Here is a 22,378-nt window from a genome sequence, read left to right on the forward strand (position 1 = left end):
ATGAAAACAAATGCACTTAATTGCACTGTTGTTCTAATATTCTAATGTCCTGAAAAAAAGATACAGGCATTTAATTGTTTACAGCAAACAATGGCGACAGTTAATATGTACTTAATCAGAATACAAAATGTTTTATTATGTTTTAAAATAATTTAATAAGTGAATCTATACAATAACAGTCTTTTTGGTTTCATACCTGATTTGGTTAAAATTTAGCAGATGTAGTAGTTGTTGATTTACTAACCAAGTTCATAGCAACAGCCACAACAGATTGGTGCTGTATCTGCGAAATGTCACCATGCTTTATCTCAAATAACAAGTTAATTCAGCATCTTTGAGGAGGCGTTTTGTTTGTTATCAAACTACAAAAACTGATAAGACATGAGCTGTAATTAGACTGGAACTATTTACATTATCTTGCACTGTTTTTTTATTAAAAGAAAGTGCAAAACAGAACTAATGTGTCCATGCAAAAGCATTGGTAGGAAAAAGTCTATATTAAATGATAAATGATGTTGTTTAAATGTTTACCATCAGATAATCAGATGCTATGGTACCAATTACATATTAGACATTAAACAAAATTGCTATTTAAAAATGTTGGTTTCAGTATCAGTAGAATCCCATCCTTGTTTCTAAAACAAAAAAAATAACATGCAGCAAAGAATTTCTTCAGTGTACTGTTTAAATTATTCAAATCTTATCTAAAACATAATACACAGAAGCCCTCTGTCAAACTCTGCTTAAACATTGTGAGTATTTATTTTTATTTATTAGATTAAAATGATACCGTTCAACAATGGATTTTAATTTGTCACACACACATGGGCTTTCTTGTTGGCACTCACCCACAAGCTAACCCTGCGTTACCATCTGTTCATCGTGATGAAAGAGGACTGACCAGCCATCTCCCTGTCATGTGTCCATAGCACACCTAAATATCACGCGTACACACACAACCAACCTCAACAGAAAAAACTAAACTGCTGTGAATTGCTATGCAGATTTTAATAAAAAGAAACAGAAGCTACATTTGTATATGATGATTGTTTAATTTATTTTGATAGACTCTTGTAAATGAATAGCAAATCTATTAGTTTCTGGCTAAATTGATCACTTAAACTTAGGTTCATCAATTTTATATACAGTACATCAACTTAATCCTTGAATGTCTCATGGTATTTGTCCTATTAGATGACATTTTCTATGTTAAATACGGTTGTATTCATATTATAATGTGAGTGTTTTGACTGAATCATTCGTTGAGATAGTAAATGTCTAGATTTGGCAAGCTAAATTTAACACAAAAATACAGGTAACTGATGATAGGATGGATGCTGACATAAAAAGCTACTCAAATCAATCTTACTTAAAATGTTCCTATCTTTCATGAAAATGAGACAAGATGTCAACGATGTGAATAAATCCACGATGAGACTTATTTCATTATATAGTATAAAATATAAGTCCAGTATGGTGCAGAGTGTTAAGTGTGTATATCTACTGAGTCATTTATGACCTCAATCCATTGGTCTCAAACAACTACTACAATCTCAAATGCTGTCTGAGCATTTGGTCTGTCTTAAACATATGAGGTGCAAGGATGTACAGGCCCCAAGACAACACTAAGAAATGCTATAAGAGTAATATCACAAGAATTGATAACAGGTCTACAATAAGGTAACTAACATCACTACTGACCACCGCAGACACACTTCAAGTCCCTATAGACATACTACAAAGCTTTCCCTCTTGCACAAATACTGATCTTTAACTTAAAGTTTAGAGAAACAGTCATTTGCTTTAAGAATATGGGGACAGGATATGCTTAGATTAACTATGCATGCTTTCCTCTGCTTGCTTTCATTGTGTATAAGGCTGTTCCTCAATAGAGGGACTACACTTTCTAGCACAAGTATAAAACCACATGCCACATACTGTCTCCATGACTACAGCGCACAGCAAAGAAACCATGAAACCCTCCTGGTGTTGCATACTGGGGGGTTGAGTGGGGGGGGGGGGGAGTATAATTACTCCTTATAAGTAGATTGCTGCTCTGTGATGGCAAAATGGATCTGTGGCAAACTGTCACTTTTTGATCCAATAAATTGTATCTCAATAGCTCATATTCCTACACTGGAGTCGTATAGGCTTTATTTACCTGTGACATAGGCTATAGTATTTTCTTAGCCTATATTGGTGTATGGTTTTACATGCGGTCTAGAAACATTCACTAACATACTGTAATTGGGAATTAAAACTAAATAAGCCTAACGGTGCAAATTGTAGCCTACTGAAGGATTTGCTCGGTTATCCAGACAATAACAAACGAGATGCCGATCCGCCTGATACCTCCCCATGGGGTCATACCATGGCGCAGTCATCCTTGAAGCGTTACCAAATACTTGTTCTAACGCACTTGGCACCCCTGTTATTTTGGTGCTGCGGCACGGACGGCCCTCCATCCTTTTTGGCTGACCTAATGCCTTTGAGCTCTCCGAAATGACATCGTTTTGCAGAGAAATAAAGAAGCAGCGGGTTCAAACAAGGACAGAGCAGAAAAGGGGGTGGGGGTGAGTTTCGGCTAAGTTTGAGAATATAAGATTTCGCAAGTGATCGAGGGGCCTTACCGTTTTGCCATTGAGTGGATCGGGTGCAGTGGACATGGTAAAGCAGCAGCCTGTCCACCGTGAGGTGCAGCTTCAGCCTACGGCACCTGCTGTGAGCCTCCCGGAGCCGAGTACTCGTCCTTCCCGCTGCCTTACATGTTGTCTGCTTCATCCAGGGATGCTCTCATAGTCCCTTATGTCTTTCTGTGTGTGTGTGATGGAGAGTGTGTGTGTGTGTGTGATGGAGGGGAAAGGAGGAGGTGTGTCTGAGCCTGCGACTCTGCGCGTGCCTCTGGAGGCGTGGTTGTGCGTGTTTTTTATGAGGAGTGCGGGGGTTGTGGTGTTGGAAGTTGGGGTGGGTGTTCAGTCTGCGAGTAGCAATGCGGTCTCTGTCCGTTCATCTCTGAATATGGAGGCCTTAGGACAACTGGGTATTTCCGGGGAAACTGCTGGTTATTTGCTCATCCTGCTGTGCAAGATGCTTCGTAATCAGCTTTCTCCCTCAAAAAGCAAAATCTGATATTTCTGTTTGAAAAAGTTTTCAGACAGACCTAAAAAGAAAACTGCCTGCAGAATTGGGTCTCCTGTTGAAGCCCCCATTCTGCCATCCTGCATTTGATGGGTCACTCCCACATTATTGGACATGCTGCACACATTGTGATGAGAAAAATAAATTGTGGGCCAGTGTAGGCTACTGCCAACTTGTTCTCATTGTGGTGGCTTTGTTCATCAAAACAGTTACTTGTCTGATAATGAGATGGAGAATAATTTGTCGAGTTTATAGTTGTATGTATTTTTATGTATAGTGTAAATATAAATTCATATATTGATGAATTCTATGGATTTGGGTCATGTAACACAGATAATACAGTCTATGGTCATAACCTGTTTTTTCAGCTAATGCCACCTGCAGGTGAAGATTTTCACTTGTTACACTTGTTAGGCAACTTATTTTCACTACAGGTTAGTTTTGTCATTGTGAGCATTACTGTAGACATATAGAATCTCAATAACTACTGGATGGATTGTGATAAAATGTTCAAATATTCATGTTAGCCTCAGGATGACTTGTAATAACTTTTATCTTTTATATCTAACACCTTTATTTTATCACTTATTTGCCTATATGTATAGATATGTACTATATGTATATTAATTTATGTGTATATTTCAATACACATCATTTATGATGAAATACATTAACTCTACCAATATTAAGACAAGATGTGGGTGTTTCTTATAATCGTAATTAACATAAAGACGAGGTCATGTTGTCGGCTTCCCAACCACTTTATGAAAAGGATCAAATAGAGAGAGAGATTTGAACATGTTTGTAATTTGTACTTTTAATAAGTAAGTGATCAACAATTAAAGAGCCTATTTTTAGGATAAATGTTCAACAGTATAACAGTACTACAAATGTTGTAATACTGTAAATGAAAATGTAATGATACTGTACAGTAAATGAAAATACTTTAATACTAATGTAAATGAAAATACAGTAATGATACTCAAATGAAAAAATATAGTGATAATACTGTAAATACAAATACTTTGATACTACTGTGAATGAAAATACGATAATGAATATACTGTACACATTTTACATTTTTTTACAGAATAGCCCAAAATCACAAATTTGCCTCAAAGAAAATCTTTGCATCCTTTATTCTTAGATCCTTAGAACATCAATTTGGATGAGGAAAAACTCCCCCTAAAAATCCTTAAATGGTGAAAAAAGAAAGGAACTTTAGGAAAAGCAAATAAAGATCACTTTGTCAGGAAGGAACTTATGAAGTTCAAATTGTGACCTCAAAATTTGCTTTTGTGCACCATAGAGTAGTCCCTCTGCCACACGCATCTGCCCTAAAGTCTCACCTCACCATGGCTTCTGCATTGTCTGAATTGATGGTGGGGACAGCTGGCTGTGAGCCCCGGCCCAGAGCATGTGACTGCCGCAGGAAAACTGCTTACTGAAGCACTCTCATGGCAGATAGAAATCACTACAGACAAACTGTGCTGATCAGGCTGAAGATCGCAATGATACTTTTAGCTTTGACAGAGCTCATTTTGTTGCAAGGTTCATGGAGGATAGCTTTCTCTTGCTTTAACACACTAGAGAATGAGTAGGATTCTTTTTCTTTTATTTCATTTTGTTTTGGCTATTATTTATCTTCCTCTCGGCACAAAATCGTGTGCATCCTTGTAACAAAACACCACAGCTAACCGAGACTCCATCTGTGATATACCACGTGTAGGAGATATGATTCAGAATGACAGTACCGTGGATCTCACATTGTGCAGCATCCAGCATCCCTGAGAGTGGGATCTATCTATTGGAGCATGTGTGACTCACCCTCTCCAACACAGTGCATTGGCATCAGTTCCTGTCAGCTGTTGGTTAGCAGGCATAAGTGTCTGTCAGCTGGCTGCTAGCAGGTGTCTTAGGCACCTCATAGGATCTGTGGAGAGGAAATCAATGGCTCTCTGTTGATTAGAGTCTCCTCTGACAGGGATCAATCACGCTTATACCTAATGAAAGCAGAACACAGCTTCACTCTGCCACCACTACTCATACAGGCTTTCGTGCTGCTCTGACATATTAGCCATAATGAGCCATAAGGAAGAATCTGGACATACTGCTTTGTTCCTACACTGTTCCTCGCTCATGCTGGCAAAGTAAACAAGCCTCAGTTCTCCAGCTGTCTCCAATTAACTCTATGTACGATTAAATGACTCTCAACAAACTTTCCTTGTGATTTCTGTGCTCCCATCGGAGGGAATTACATAAGAGATGTGGCAATGCGCACACAGCCAGGCCCGTGTTACTTCTAATGTCCAACCCAAAATAGCCAGGATGGCAGGCTAATACAAAGCATCCCTCAGCTTCGGTTATTTTGGATTGCAATGATAAGTCAGAGGAAACAAGGGAAACACATTAGACAATGATGTTAAGGCAAACATATCTCAGTTTGACTGTGTCATTAAAGCTCCAGGGAATCTAGGGATGTCAGCGGTTCCTGCACTGGTGAATATTTCACACAGCCATTTTTAGACTTCCTAGATAGACATATGTCTGAAGGTGGGTGGTTCTTTAAGATACATTTTCCTCCTATGAAATATGTAGATTCAGTGGCCGACTCAGAAGGAAGTGAAGTGCAGCAGTGGAAAATCTGAAGACTCTGTGGGAGATGCTCACCATTTCATCCCTTAGTTCCAATTGAAACCTGATTAAGTCTTCAACAAATTAAACCACTCAATCCTCTCTGCCCAACTTTCTTGCCCCAGACATAATTTACAGTTTTGGCTGTCCACTCAGACCATGTTTTTTTGTGAGGATTTACTTGAGAGCTGCAACCAAGTGAAGTACTTAAATGCTGTTTTAGCTCAACAGGGAACTGGAGAATCCATGCTGGCGTAGTTTTGATTTCCAGTGGATCAGACTAGATTATGCACAGTGCATTGTAAGGCTTTTTCTGAGGGAACTAGGGTCACCCATTCTGGTGCCCTCAGGTAACTGAGATAGCTTGTTGTTAAAATGGCTGCTATTTGTAAGAGAAGTGATTTCAGGATCACTCTCTAGATAAAATGGAGCACGTTGCGCCCTGACACTGGCAGAATGGTATAAAATAAAAGAAAACAGGATAAAATAACCACTAAAGTGACTATGCTAGTAAATCATGTTGACTTTGGCTGCACAAAAAAAAGAACATTCCTATCCACTCCAAGTAACACTCAAATAAACAAATTCATGTACTAGCCAAATCATTTGGGAGCTGTATCCATGGTAACCCACACTGAGTAGGAGCAAAAGAGACTGCATTGATTTCAAAGGGAATGAAGTAAAATGCTGATGGGAGTCTTCCATGGAGACCATAAAAATCTACATCACGAGGATAAGACCAGGGGAGGTGAAAATTGCTTGTAAATCTACATCAATCTGCAAATGCACAGTGGGAGGGATTCAGCGCAGCTTCCTATCAAGTTTCATTTCCTCTTGAGCTGCACCTTTAGTGGGAACAGGCAGTGCGAGTGTTTCTTATGTCCCAGATTATCTTCAGCGGAGATTGACAATGTTCAGTTAACATAAGGTTTACCATAAGGTGACCCCCTCTGGCAGCCTCACTGTGAAAATAAAACAGGATGGCACCTAGAAAAAGACCTGCACTCATGTGGGCATATTCTCAGATCCTCCTCTCAGTACATGTAGGTCAAAGTAAGAATAGTGTAGATATTATTCACAGCTGCACTGAGCAAACACAAACTCCTCTGTCCTGGTCTCTGGAGTCAAAGTAAGGCATCCCATGGTGCGGCTTAATTAAATCTTTACTACACACTCCTCTCTCATCCTTCGTCATCTGCCATTTTGGCTAAGGAATCTCTCAGTCATGTGTGCAAGTTTATTAAAGGGGAAACACATTTGGAATGAGGGGACAGGCCTGTCGGTGGGTGCAGTTTCTTTCGGAGAGCTTCCTGATGGTGTATGGTGGTGCATTGTCACTGTGATTTTTCAATGTAACATAGAGAAGGAATGCTGTTATACTACATGCACAGCAAAATGTCCTCTCTCAGAGTTTCATTAAAGTCCCGCTATTCAAGACCACACAAACAACAAATCTTTTGTGCCTCAGTCAGGAAGAATCAAAGAGGTCCTTCTAAATATGGATATCATTCACCCTCAATCCCACAAGAGCACAATGCAAAGCAGTACTGAGTAGCACTAATTGTCCAAGGCTATAGGCCATGTGTAATAGTTGGTAACAGCCACTGTTTCCCATTCAGAGACTGCTATGGGCCTGTGAAATAACTCAGTGGCCCACTGGGATTGACATGAGCTTTTCTTATGTTTGTCTTTTGTTGATAAAAGAATGAGAACACTTGGTTACATGTCTCCTGTATGCAAAATGAATGGAACCAAAGTGATTTAACGTTGAGCCTGCGATTCTCCTGTTCCTGAGTTGTTTGCACATCCACCCATCAAATTATACGTGCAAATGAGTTTTGACACATGCTTCAATTTGCAATTTAATAGCATCTTAATGTATGTAATTACGCATTCTGGTTGGCAGTTGCAGCCAACCAGATGCACCTGTGCTTGCAGCTTGTCAGGGCTGTTTAAATGGGTCAGCTCTAGAAATATCCAGGCTCAGGGAAGAAGTCGTTAGTGCCCCTCCCCTTTTGTCTTCTTTCTGTCCATAACAGAACCAGACTATTGCTGGCAATACCCTTGAATCCATTATGTGTGACCTGCAAAGTCATAAAAGTTGAATTTGATTGATTATATAACACCTTTGTAGGATATTATCAAATTTTCTATTGTTTTCTTGTGAATGAATGGCTTTGTTCATCACAGTGTTTGCCAGCTAATGAGAGACTCTGTCCAATAGCATCCTGCTGTCTTTTATTGAGATAGTCATTATCTCTTCCAATCATATGCTCAAGATGTGTGGAATGTGTAAATGATGCTGAATTGCAAATATTAATTGCCCAAAAATTGAGGTAATTCTCAACTAGAAGAAGATCAAATAACATCACATCTTTTCTGGTCAGATGAGCATCATAACTGCTAATCAAACATTGCTTAGAGAGAATAGTATGGCCTGCTGGGTAGCTAGATAAGAAATGCAAGCAAGCAGACAGAGCTTTAAAAACCCCACTGACCTTTTATGAGCAAGGGGCTATATAACATCCTGCCTGCAAATTGGATTTTGCACTGCAGACATTTTTGTCTGCAATGACAACTTTAACAGGAAAAAGAAATTGATCCATTCGGTGATTAAAACTGAGCCCTCTTAGACAATAAAACCTACCACCACAAGTGTTGAGACGTGACAAGTCACTTTTAAGTGGGATATGGGAAAATATCTCAGTCCAACTGTATTTGTTTCAGTAGATGCAGTTATTGATTTGCACAAAACAAGGTGGTGAAACAATCAGTCTTTTGACTGCAGGGTCCACAGTACTGTTGGTCTCTCTCAGCTGCAGCTGCTGCATTCAGAAGAGATACTGGAACATAATACATGTGTCTTTCCTCAAACGCCATGAATCAGGATATTATTCCAAGAAAAAAAGATGGGCTAAACCATGACAAGTTGTATTCAGGGAGCCATTTGTTCATGTGTGCCAGCTTAGGTTTTGTTTAATAGGATTATAAACACATTGGTATTTGTGTTTTCTGTGTGACCATGATGCAAATTTGTGTTATTAAAATGTATGTCCCAGAGGACAGAGTGAGAATGAGACCTCACTGCAGAAGACACAACTCCAATAAAACTCTTGTCTCCATAGCATTACCAACACAACAATGGTTTAACCACTGAAATGTCAATGATTTACTAAAAAAAAACAAAAAACCTTGTGTGACAGTGTAGCACTGCACATGTTTCAGCTAGATGCACTTGCACATTTTGATGACGTAAAGCTCTCGTTGAGTCTCTAGGGACAAAAATACATCTGCCAAATGAATGTAATGCGATGTAATGTAATACATACATATTCTAATGCTCACTGGACCAGTGTAAAATGAATTACATAACCCTGGTTAATCATGTGGGGGACTGAGGGCTGTGGCAGTGAGACTGCAGGCCCACACCACCTTGTGGTCACATTAAGATGCCCATAATTACAACTATACTGTGCAAACCACTTTACAGCTCCACAACTTGTGCTTAGATTTGAGTTGTATTTCATACATTTCGTAATTTGTCTTTTTGCTAGGCATAAAGTGGAGATGCTTAAGCTCCCACTTGACCTCACATTTTAGGTTTATTTTGGATATACAGAGTAACGATGATGAACTGTTGGACTGGACAATTTAAACAAACAGTGTCAGTGTTACACAGAGACATTTGCCTACCTGTTTAACATGGTTTAAAATTTAAGGCTAAACTGTTTATTTTCAGTTTCCTGATCTTAGTGTTAGTCAGGTCAAGTCAGTTTTACAAGCCAAAAACCTTTTGTCTGTGATCTACAACCTGTACAACATAAGTTTGAATTGAATAAGAATTTTGATGAGAAAAGAAGACAGAAGAGGGATCTTCAAACTTGATATATTCAGTCAACTTAACAAATAAATCAGTAATTGTTGGTCATAGACTTTATTCGACATGTGCATGTTTTAATAACATACTCATCTGCACATAATATATAATATAAACATTGCATATAACATCAATCTTTTTTTACATTTAATTTAATAATCCACCATGATTTACATTACGCAGTATCTTATTTTTTTTATTAATCAAAACCTCAATTGCTTTTGAGTCTTGCACTTACATTTACGATGTATGTTTTTAAATCTGGCAGGCATCGACTGACAATCATTTCCACTCAAATTCATAAGGATTTCATCTTTTCACAATGATTATACAATGCATTTCATTTTTTCTAAAAACAATCAACAAAAAAATAATGGAACTAGCTGTAACAAAGAAAACAATTTACATTCACAGTCAAATATATCATATACCATAAATAATATAATCTGTTAAAAAGAACATATGGTGAATATCAAATACATGAATAAATAAAAACAACTTTGTTGCTGTCATGGCTCATCCTGTCAGTCGTTGACTGACATGTCAAATGGTTTGTCTAAATACGGCCGAGAGACCTCTGACTCACTGAATGACACTTTTCAAAGTGAACCATCCATGCTAAATGACATGGCTCATTTTCATAAATTACACACTCAGTGTAACAATTACACAAGCTTCCTCTTACCAGTTCTCTTGGCAGAAGGATTTGCCACGATATATCTGACAATCATGTTGAACTGACACTGAGTCACTGTAAAATCTAAAAATGAAGCCCTGAATCACAAGTTAATGTATAAACTTACAGGCACCAGATAGTCTTGCCTCTTAGGAAAAAAATGAAGCAATCACAAATAAGTGAAACGGAAATGCACCAAAAATCAGTGCATCAAAATTTAAAAATGAAAACCCAAAAGTTTCAGAGACACACATAACATCAACAAGCACAGATAGCAGCAAGGGATAAAGGCGACAATCTGCGTCACTCAGAGCTCTGTACAACACATCTATTTGGTTTGACCAGTTACAGAACAACATTCACACATTTATGCACCATCGAGCACAAGGGGTCACTGTGGCTACACAAATAGACTGATAAACACAGGTAGCATGGAGAATCTGCAGGGGAACCAGGACTCCTTTACACTTTTGGCTATTGGGTCTTCTCTAAAAAGCATGATATTGCCATACTATATCAACATTCGAATGGAAAGCACTCCTTCTGGAAGACATTTTCAGTGCCTGGAAACTGGATATTTTCAGAGTATAGTGACCAAAGAAAGGGTTGTCAGTGCAAAGGAGGGGTGGCAGGAAAGTCACAAGTGCTATATCTACTGCAGAGGTGCATCCCACAGTTGACATTCCCATACCTGGACATTATTTTGATGTCCTAATTGTATAAATGAACCTCATACACATAACATTCCTTGGCTGAGTATGCTTTGGAGTATGGCCTCTGCTCACAGATTGTGAACCCGTTGAAAACCGAGAGGCAGATATAGAAGCAGAAACTCTGCTGCACTGTACGATACAGACTCGGGGTTGGAGTTACTTCAGTGCAAAATTGTAAATTCATAGCTGGTTTACAGTCAGACATTTTTTCATTACATTGCTTTGAAGTCAAGGGAATATGAAATGAAACTGTCTGTGAATAATCTAATTTTTCACTACCTGTACCTGAACAGTTGCCAACCCTGCCTACGCTGTATCCTACTGTACTGTGCCACACCTGTCACAGACACGACATCATCTCAGAGCAGAAGAGCTGAGTTGTTTCTTTGTCGAGTGGCAAATGAATAAACCTGAAAATATAGACTTGATACATCAGTCAGTGTCAATGGATTCAAGTATAATTTTGCAATATACTCTGTGTGCAAATGCATCAGAAATAATAAATACATTCTACCTCATTAAAATGCATGCTTTTCCTTCATCAATGGTAGACAACCACAGTAAAACTGTAATGGAAGACCCTCACCCACACACAAGTGTCACAACCAATTGGACATCCCTGAGACAAATCCATTTGATCTGACGTTCTTGTCTGTGTAAGGCATGCTTTCAAGGTGGAGAGCTTCCGGGCTTTTGCTCTTGTGCGACAAAAAACAGTAGAAGAAAGCAACGACATACTCACAACACCTACTAGGCTACTTTACTAACTAATTCAACTACGTGGGACAACACAGTTACAAGCGCCAATGTCAGGGGTTGGAAAATGCAACCATTGCCTCCTGTTGACATGCAGCTAAGACATCACCATGAGCGGTCAACAGCTCAAACAGATCTAGCGTTAGCTAACACTGGACATCCTATGTGTGCAGCTGTGCTGATTTAATTTGTTTGGTTGGTCAGTAAACCAACCAAAGTTTAGAACATAAAGATCACAATGACTTTACGGCACCAACAAACAAGTGGAAGCAGTATTGTGTTGTTTTGTTTCTTATTTGTGTTTTATGTGTGTGTGTGTGTGTGTGTGTGTGTGTGTGTGTGTGTGTGTGTGTGTGTGTGTGTGTGTGTGTGTGTGTGTGTGTGTGTGTGTGTGTGTGCGTGTGTGTGCGTGTGTGTGTGTGTGTGTGTTCATGCATATACAGGCTTTTTTGCGGTTTGTGTGTGTGTGTGTGTGTCTGTGTGATGAGTGAAAAACTTAAGCTTGAGGCAAGGCAAGGAATGTTTCAGACATCAGTGCCTAAATTTACTGTGTTCTATTTTTTGTTCGTTTTAAAATATTTTGACTACCGTATTTAGGCAGTGTGTACATTTTCATATCAGGGTCATTTTACATGAATTGTAGACAGCATCCTGTTGGTCCTTGTTTGTTGGGGGAAGAAGGAATCAGTCCTTCAGTGTACCTGTCCATCTTTCTGTCAGTGGAGGAGGGAGGGGGTGGGGGGGCTCTTGCCATCTCAGTCTGAAAAGAGACTGGCAAAAGATTTGCGTAGATTGCGTATGGTTTCAGCCTTCACCTCATCCTGGCTAAGGCTGGCTCGTGGCGCTGGGGTTTCTGGAATGTTGAAGGTATTGGTAAGAGACTGGGATTTGCTATAAAGAGGGGGAAATGGCAATAGAGGAGAGAAGGAGGCTATTAAAGTCATGCAGCAAACCCATGGAATGAAAAAACTGGAGCACGGCTGGACAGAGAGAGAGAGAGAGGAGAGAAGAGGCTCAATCAAAGATGACAAAAGCGCATTCCTTCACTAGGGTCATTCAGTATTACCTTATCATTTCAGGGTATCGTTTGAAGATGATATGAATAGTGAATGACTTTCTGGATGCAAGGATTGATGACAAAGTGTTTTAGGGCTCCATCTCAAGTCAAATCTCAAGATTTAATAACTCATTCATCAATGATTCCACCAGCTGGAGAATGAGGAGGTAATTTTAAAGATTTTAGCAGTGAAAGACTGACTATTTTGGTTAATTGGGCATTTCTGCAGGAAATTACTACAGAATTCAACAAATTGAGAATAAATATAAGCTAAATGAAAGCTACATTGTAGGCAGTTGTAATAAATGGTCCATTTTGCATTACTGTGTTGTGTTCTGTCTTTATTCTTTCTCATTACAACTGCCAATATTTTATTGATTTAATCTTCTGGTAAAAAAAAAAGTATTTTAACCAACAGTACAATGGATTGTGTCACTGGGCATTACAGCATTAATGAACACAAATCTGTACTGTTTTATATCATTTGTTTAAATGCGAGAGCATTCACTAGGGATTTGTTTCATTGTATTGCTTCAAATATGTCATCACACTTTTGATTATGTGACTGATATGAATGCCTTATATAATAAGAATATACAATAGTATTAAGACATTCTATATTAAATAACTATTTCTGGGGGGGAAATTGGTTAAAATTGCTTTCATTTTAAAAGTTGACAGTATGCAGAGTAATTGGCATCATAAACTATAGAATATTATTGTCCATGCTTGTGACAAAGACAATGGCTTATAGTTGATGCTTGAATAAGTTAAAGCGGATATGTGAAAGTTTATAATACTCAATCAAAGAGTTTTTAGTAGAGAAATATACCACAGAACATACAGTAGTCTGTGACAGATGTAATACATTTGTTGTGGTTATGAACAACTGCAGGCCAGTTTTACCAAGTTGTTATTTCATTGTTGTATCACATTCCAGACATTCTGAAGTGTTATGTTTTGTGAAACTGCTGCAGAGGGACTGAAGAATGTAGATATATCATGCACATTCAGGTGGCTCATATATCAGTAGAAAATGTGAATAGATTTTCTATGTGGCATGCATATCTTGAGGCAGGCAAAAAGTAAGAAAAAATCTTCTGTTTGGTTCATTTTATGAAAAATGAGAGAGAACTGATCCCAACTCATTCATCATAAACAGTTACTTACTTTAGTTGTGGAGAGCCGCCCATATTCGGGTTGTCCTGACTGGGCTTCTGTGGGGGCTGAGGCTTTTGCTGCAGTGGGGGTCGTCCTCCTGGGCCTCCCTGGCCCGGAGCTGCAGGTCGTGGCTGCTGGGTGGTGGGCCCTCCAGGACGGCCAGGAGCCCTCTGTTGCTGTGACCCTCCCTGTGACTGCTGCCTGGGTGGCTGTGCAGGCCTCTGTTGCTGGGATTGGCCCCCTGGTGCTTTCTGGCCAGGGCCTCCTGGAGTAGGTTTCTGCTGCTGTGAGACAGACTGTTGCCTCTGAGTTTGAGGGGAACCTCCCTGGCTTCGCTGAGGAGAACTCTGACCAGAAGGAGGCCTCTGGGCTGGAGGAGCTCCCTGACCTGGTGGCCGTTGCTGTGCTGCAGATCCTTGGCTAGCCTTGGCCTGGGCACTTGGGTCACCTGTGCCTGGGCTGGCTGCAGATTGTTGGGCCTGTGCAGGAGGTTGGCCTTGAGGCTGTGGACGTGGCTGAGATGGGGGACCTTGCTGAGGACCACCTAAAGGAGAAATTGGAGAAAAACAGAAGCAGCAATCATATTATATCTTCTTGATATCCTTGCTTTGGAAATAATGTGAAGGTTTCATTTCATGTTTTTGTTATTATCAAAAAGACTTCTTACCCTGGGGAGAGGGGCGCTGTTGAGCCTGTGGTACTCTGGGCTGTGAGACAGGCTGAGGAGACACTGTTTTCTACAAAACACACAAGTTAAAAAGCAGTGAGTGAATGCCAAAAATAAAAGAACAAGAAACTTTGTCAAAAACCTTCTACCACAACATTTGGACCATCAACCATCAAAACTTTGTAGAGACTCATATGCAATGTTGCAAGATTGCTGAATGATGCCAGTACACGAGATACTAATCCCCTTGGCACCTCTGGATGGATAAGTGACATCTGTCAGCTTTTGAGCCATATATTTTGTCTGTAATGTTACCACCTCTGATGTCTCTGCTATTAAGAACGGAGTACCATAGGACTCACTGCTAGGCTCATTACTATTCACTCTGTTGGCTCATGGTGATATTATCCCTGAATCTCAGCTGCTACGCCGATGACACCCCCGTTTAGCCTGACATCTGCCCTTGAGAACTGTTTGTCTGAGATGTCAGAAGTGGATGTCGGCTCAGTCCCTGGATCTGAATGAAAAATACTGTGACAGTGTTGGTCCATTCAGACATAGATATCAATTTTAAGACATTTACATACATTTTTTTCCTGGACCAGTTTCGATCTTTTGAATATAAGTATTACTTTTCCATTTTTAAAAGATAGTTGTTACTTTTTCCAAAATACCTGTATTTTTAAAGTTTATGCATGTGTACCTGCAAACTCATATTTTTGTTTTTGTGCTTTGTTGATATTTCCTCTTTTAACGTAAAATTGTAACTGTGTAACTGTGGTGAGATTACTGGGCTAAGAATAGAATATTGGTGGTTTGAGCACCTGTGCTGGCTGTCCCACTGTGGAACGAACTGCGGAAGAGCTTGAAGTGCGTAGAACAATCTGGTTCATCTTAGAAACCACCAGTTCCGCAATCTGAACACGATCCTCATCCTGCTGGTCTCCAATCAGTGGCATTGAACAGTCATCTACCTAAAAATCAAAACGATGATGTGTTGATGGATTTCCATTTTGATCACAAATAATGATTCCCTTGATTTTATCATGTGGCCTTTTAGTACCTCTATAATGTAGTCCTTGCCATCTTTACCATGAAGAGCTTCCACAGCACAGATATCCAAACCTCCAAAGATGTCAGCACAAGAGTCCACCCACATTCTGTACCTGAAATGTCATATTAAACAGAGCTATAATAGTACAGTGAGATTTGTATGACACACAGTCTCATGCTACATCCCATCCATGAGCTCTTACTTGTCTGACATGGCCACCTGCTCAAGTATAGAGGAGCCAGTGTTGGTTTTCCAGTTGCCAGAAATTGATGTTCTCCTGTTAATTACAATAAAAATATAATTAACATGTTTGCTGTTAACATGTTGATCTGTCTATGAAATGCCAAGACATGAAGACAGTGGAATGCCAATTTCACTCACATGTAAGCCTTGTAATTGTCGCCAATCTTCTGGATGCGGACATCATACTTTGCATCAATAAAGGGCTCAGATGTAGCATAGGTCTTTGTCAGTGCCACAACACTGGCAATATCTTGAAAATCATACTGATTGTCAACTTTCACCTGAGATAGCAAGATGCAAAACATAAATATGTTAGCATAAACTGGTCCCAGGAATATTGTGGTCACCTTGAACTTAACAATTCAACTGAGAAATCCAGTACTACCTTTCCCATTCCTGAGTGAGCATGGCCCATCTTTACCACTACAGGGAACCGGGGGGAAGTAATCTGTAGATTAGATATTTAGATTATTATAATAAATGAAAATAGACTTCCAAGATACTTTGTCAATTAACTTTATCATAGTGACATAGTGATTAACACAACAATGATTCATTCCATTTAAAATCAAACAGAAGTGAAACACAGAACACTCTTCCTGTATTTCTGCAGGACATTCTGATTGATACTGATGGCTGAAAGCAGATTCAGTACTGTCAGCCCTTGACTGCAGGGGTGGAGAAAGACCGTTGCTCTACAGCAACAGTCTATGTGTAACTGCAGTGACACTGATCTGGCACACAAAGAGGCAAAAATTGAGCCTCTGCCCAAAAAAAAGCAAGACACTCCCTAGACAATTACATTGGTCTCAGCTGCTACATGAGATGGAATATTGACATGGAGGTGAATTATCCTCCTAACATGTGATCCATGCAAGGGGATGACCTGTCTGTGTGTGTGTCCCTTTAAGGGTTGTTTAGCATGAGGACATACCCATCAGTGCAAGTAGAAGGGGGAGGAGGAAGAGAAGGAGAGCAGATGGCATAGAACTCACCATTTCCTTGTGATTTGGATAGTAAACCTGCTCAATCAGTGGGAACTCCTCTGCGCCCAGTTGCTTGTGCAGTCTAGTCATCTGAGCAAACTGATACGGACACAAATCTTTTCAATGCGGCATTTGTAATCCAAAATCTACATTTTATATGTCTACTCAACCAAAACAGTTTTGCAATATGGTTTTAAATGAACAATTTAATCAATAAAATAAAGACTTACCACCCATGGTTTGTCACAGAAATTGTAGACAGAGTGTAAAGAGTTAACACTTGGCAGTCCTGCATATTGCAGTCCAATCACTATGTTCCGGTGGTCTCCATTCTTGTCCATGCTGAAGGCATGCTGTCTAATCAGCACAAAGTCTGGCTTAAAGGATCTGGGACAGGGGACATTAGCGAATCATTAAACTGCAAGTAAACCTTATCAGTTATTAGGCATAAAGAGTGTAGAGATTTCAAGATGAACCCATATTGTGTCTTATGAGCAGCAACTGCAAGTTATCAACCATTTTTGACGAGTTAAAATATTTCATAAAGGGCTTACTTAGTAACCTTGTGCCCATTTCTGATTGCATCCATGTCCACATTATAGGTGCCTGTGGAGTTGACCACCAGGTTGATTTCAAAGAATTCTGCCTAAAAAGACAAAGGGAAGGTCAGCCATATAAATATAAATAATCAAAATCAGAGCAGGAGGGCAGTGAATGATTACCTATTCTACATGAGTCAGGCTGAATAGGGTATAATTATCATTATAATATGACAGGCTTTATCTGAAGTGTGTTCTTCCTGTTAAGAGGCCACAGGGGAAATAATGGAAATGCCAAGGCAACATGAAATTAGAGGACAAAAATAGGTGGCAAGGAAAATGCCTGAGGCAGAGAAAAGGATCTTGAAACTTTCTTTTCAAAGTGTTATTGGGTAGATGGCAGCATGGATAACAACGTAAATATATTAATACTCTTTTAAGCAAACACATTACTATTCACCCATTCATCAAAATAATAAAATACCTGATTTTTCACCAAAAAAGATTACAATCAAAAGTTTAGATCACTTTGATTGACTTTGTGACAGCATATCTCAGACAAATATTGAACAGTTTATCTAATATGTCAAAAGAAAGCACTTCAGTGTGGAAATGAATACAACAGTCAACTCTTCTAACAACAGTCACTCATTAGTGCACTGGTCCCTGGGACATTCATCATTCTAAGGGCTATTTGTGAACAGAGTAAGAGCTCCCATCCTACGAGATGATTCATCTGTTATTTGTTGAAGAAACCATGAATCATTTTATGTTTGTATCAAGCACATTGTTGATCAGAGCAACTAAAATGCAAATGGACACATTAAAATAAATCTACCTGACAAAATTACTTCTCAGGGGAGATAGACATGGCACTACTTCAGACAATAAAGGCATATAACCACCACAGGACCCAAAAAAAAGATAATTAAGGGTTCCAGCCTGCTGAGCTGAAACCCTATTGTTTTTGTGCTGCTTAATCATTATTATTATTTTTCTTCTTCTGAAATGTTTTCAGAAAACTCCTGTGAGGTGCTAATGCAATAGATATTGCGGACAAGTGCTGCCAAAGAAATATGACCCCAGTCAGCCTGATGGTGGTGCTATAACAATGAACTTTTCCTGGATTCTGTGTCCAGACGAATCTATGCATATAAGCAATGCCCATTTTCGCCTTGACAGATTTTCCAACATCTTGAATTTTGGAAAAACACATTTTTGACATCTCTTCCTAAACAATAAGTCCAATTGCTACCAAATACTATTTGAATCACTATTTGACCAAGCTTACCAAAACTTGCACTATGCTTGTAAAATCTTATTTATTTTTCAAGATGTTGACCAGTGAACTTTAACATAAGGTGGCTGAGTACATAAATAGATCAAGGTCAGCAACCTTTGGGTAAATCATCACAAAACTTGCAGGATATATCCACAAGTACCTGAAACATACCCTGAAAGTTCCATTCAAACTGACTACTTTGGGGCACTACAGATGCAAAAAAGGGCCATAGCACAGCACAAATTAAACTATAAATCAGGACTGTCCAATCGTTACAAAAATGGCAGTCTATGTTTCTTTACTATGTTAAATCATGTGTGCAACTATTTTGAAATCACTCAATAGGGGGCGTCACCATTTCAAACACGTGGCTCAGGAGGTAGAGCGGTCGTCCTCCAATTGGAAGATTGGCGGTTCGATTCCCGGCTCCTCCAGTCCTTGGGCACGACACTTAACCCCAAATTATTCATGCACCAACGGTGTATGAATGTGTATAAATGGTTAACTTCCCCTGATGTGCAGGTGATATGTGTGGTAGCTCCTGCCATCAGTGTATGAATGTGTGTGAATGGGGTGAATGAGATGTAGTGTAAAGCGCTTTGAGTGGTCGTAAAGACTAGAAAGGCGCTATATAAGTACAGTCCATTTACTATATAAGTACATATGCAAATTCAGCCATAAATCAATGGCAGTTAGTCCAGACATCACCAAAGTTAGTGGATTTAAGCTGTTGAAGCTTTCAACTTCCACCAGTCTGTGTTGGCTTCAACCCTGGAATTACTGATTGTGGCTATATTTTATAGCTGCGTGTGCTTTTAGTGAGAATAATGACCAATGTTAAATACAATTAAATCATCCAATACAATAATGCCAATGGCACTGCCTTCCTCTACAGAGGAAAATAAATCAGACACCATGTCAATAACGTTTGACCCAAGGTGGCCAAAGACAATCCATCAGCATCAACAAAGCACACACAAAGGTTTCACAAAAGAAAGATTCAACACCCCTTTAACTGAAAGCTCAGTGAAGCCACTCTGTTGTCTTATGAATTAGTCCAATAACTAATTATGTTTTTATTTTAAACATTAACTGTTCTTCTGGTACAGGGCGTAAAGATGAACACCAACAAAGCAAGCAGTAACAAATGTAAAACTTACCTGCTCTACTTTGATGTCGTATTCACCATGGACCTTTCTGCCTCTGAAAACCTTCACCCTGCACATGAAACAAGGAGTTTAATCCAGTTCTTTGCATGTGGAAAAAAAACATAGAATTAATTTGGCATTTTTCCTTGTTATTGGCAGCTGACATTATCTGTTGTTTGCTGAACATGTTAAAACTCTCATGTCAAATTCAGCTTATTTGATCTTATTATTATAACATTATCAACGTGTTCATAGGTGGTATCTTAGATCAAGCAAAGAAAAGATAAAGATAAAGAAACTAAGCAGACTACAGTTTACAGGCATATAGATAAGTGTTTAATTGACACAAATGGACTATTGGTCAGAAGGTTTAACATCCACCCAATGGTTAGTGTTAAAATCTTCACCCATCCTGCATATTGTGACAGAATGAGAAAACCACATTGATTGTTTTCTGTGGAATGGAAGGGTCTTTATGTGGTGATTTCACAGAGATGCTAACTTTATTATAACCTCTATAGTGTCATTTTAAGACATGTAGAATGTAGTATTTCTCCACTTTGGACTTGTGCATACAACTATCATAAGCATGCATGTTGTGCACTGCTTTAGCCTGTCTTGTAACTGTAACTGTAACCATGCGATGAAGCCACTCGATTTACAACAACTTGCATCATCACGGTGGCATTAGCCCATACCCAGTGCAGTGGCATAATTTTAACCCTTTTAAAATGCAGGATGCAACATGGTTTTGTCGCAAGCAGTAGCTGATCGTCAAACGAAAATGGCTTCTCTGCTGCAAGTCTGTTGCGCCTTTACCATGGCACCATCAGCGCACAAACATATCTGCAAGGTGTTTCTGATCTGAGTAAGGACCCAGCGGGCTGTTACACGTGATGTATCTCATAGCACTAGATGAATCATGACCTTCGAGATGTTAGGCCACCGCAACCCACGGTCTGGCACATATTTTTGTCTAGACGAGGTACCGCTCTGGCAATGCGCACTGCTCTTACCAGTCGGTCTGCTGGTCATCAATAACCAGGAGGACCTTGGCACTGCTGGAGACACCAGCCCGATCTGCTGCCTCGGATAAGGTCGCAGCCGCAGCAGCTGTGGTCTGTTTGACAGCATTGGATATAGATGAGAAGAAGCCGGAGCCTCCACTTCCTGCCTGCTGCGGCTGCTGCGGCTGCTGATGCTGCTGCTGCTGCTGCATCTGGCTGGTGGACTGGCGCCTCTCAGACGGCCCGGGCGACACTGCGGGGCTTTGCTGCGGTTGGTCGGGGCGTTGGAGATCAGTCATGTAGCCATTAGGCAGGTTCGACATGAAATTGCTGTCCGAGAGTCGTCGACGCAGGTAGTTCATGATGGAGGCTTATTAAAATGTCAGGGAGAGGTGTCCAAATATCGTCCCACAGGATGAGACTTACAACTCGGGTGTGCAGTGACAAAACGGAATGACTAGGCTACTTTTCCATGTGCAGATACGTGGATCAGTGTTACCTAAAGAAAAACAATAATTGTTGTGTCATCCATTAGGAGCAGATTTGAAAATATCTGATTAAAGCAGCCATAAATTGAAAATGTCGTGACTGTGTAGCCTGAAGAATTGGCTATAGTAAATGAAACACAGCCTCTTGACAATGAAGCAGAAAAAAATGAGGCGAGTCGCCACAATTGACTCTAATGAAAAAAACGAACTATTACAGTATATCTGATGGATTTGGTCAATGAAGCCACCTATCAAAGCAAGCACTTGTAATCCGTAGTAATAGTCATAACAAGATATAATAAAGCCTACCTGGGAGCGCATCCAAACTGAGCCGCCCCTAAAGGATGGAGTGATGCCTTATTATCGTCTCACGCTGGAAAACCTTCACACAGGTGACTCTGGTGTCCTCTGAGGCCGTGCATTCGGGCTTGAACCTGTGTAATCAAAACTACAGCCCTTCCTGCATCACCGCCGTTCTCCCTGTCCTGCCCCTCAAGCCCCAGTTTTTTCCGTCTGCCCTGCGTCACTCCCAGTCATCCGGAGTGAAAGGAGGATGGACCAGCGTCAAGCTAGAAAAGATGGGAAACAACACTCCCGGATGTTGCTTTAAAAATGAAATACAAGTATGAATAAGGCATTTTAATTCTTACTGTAGGATTTAAAGCCTATGGTATTGGCTGCTTATACCAGGTTGAAGTCACTGTCAATTACATGACTGGTTAGAAAAAACAGGTAAGTGGCAGATTTCTATCTGGGCTCGAGAAAAGTATGGACATTTTCTTGTTGTTTTTTTTTTCATTCTAATAAGTTGTTTTTAAAAAAAAAAAAAAAAATCAACAGATAAATTGATAATGAAAATAATTATTAGCTGCAGCCGTAGATTTAAAATATTTAGAGAGGTGGCAGACTGTTGAAAATACTTTCAAATCTTTTACACTTTTAAAGTGCATTT

At 39.7% G+C, this 22,378-nt stretch overlaps 1 protein-coding gene across 1 annotated transcript; it reads right to left on the bottom strand.

The window, feature by feature from the left end:
• Positions 1 to 12,549: 12,549 nt before the first annotated feature.
• Positions 12,550 to 21,300, bottom strand: syn1 (synapsin I). Its single transcript, XM_062417672.1, has 13 exons — positions 20,948 to 21,300; positions 19,944 to 20,001; positions 17,517 to 17,608; positions 17,193 to 17,349; positions 16,972 to 17,061; positions 16,362 to 16,424; positions 16,115 to 16,257; positions 15,936 to 16,010; positions 15,743 to 15,845; positions 15,504 to 15,653; positions 14,680 to 14,749; positions 14,022 to 14,556; positions 12,550 to 12,685 (listed from the first exon to the last, which is right to left on the bottom strand). Exons 1-13 carry the CDS (start codon positions 21,298 to 21,300, stop codon positions 12,550 to 12,552), a joined length of 2,025 nt encoding a protein of 674 aa, XP_062273656.1.
• Between the last annotated feature and the right edge of the window lie 1,078 nt (positions 21,301 to 22,378).

The sequence above is a fragment of the Scomber scombrus genome, chromosome 4, assembly GCF_963691925.1.
Source record: "Scomber scombrus chromosome 4, fScoSco1.1, whole genome shotgun sequence".
Classification (NCBI taxonomy): Eukaryota; Metazoa; Chordata; class Actinopteri; order Scombriformes; family Scombridae; genus Scomber; species Scomber scombrus.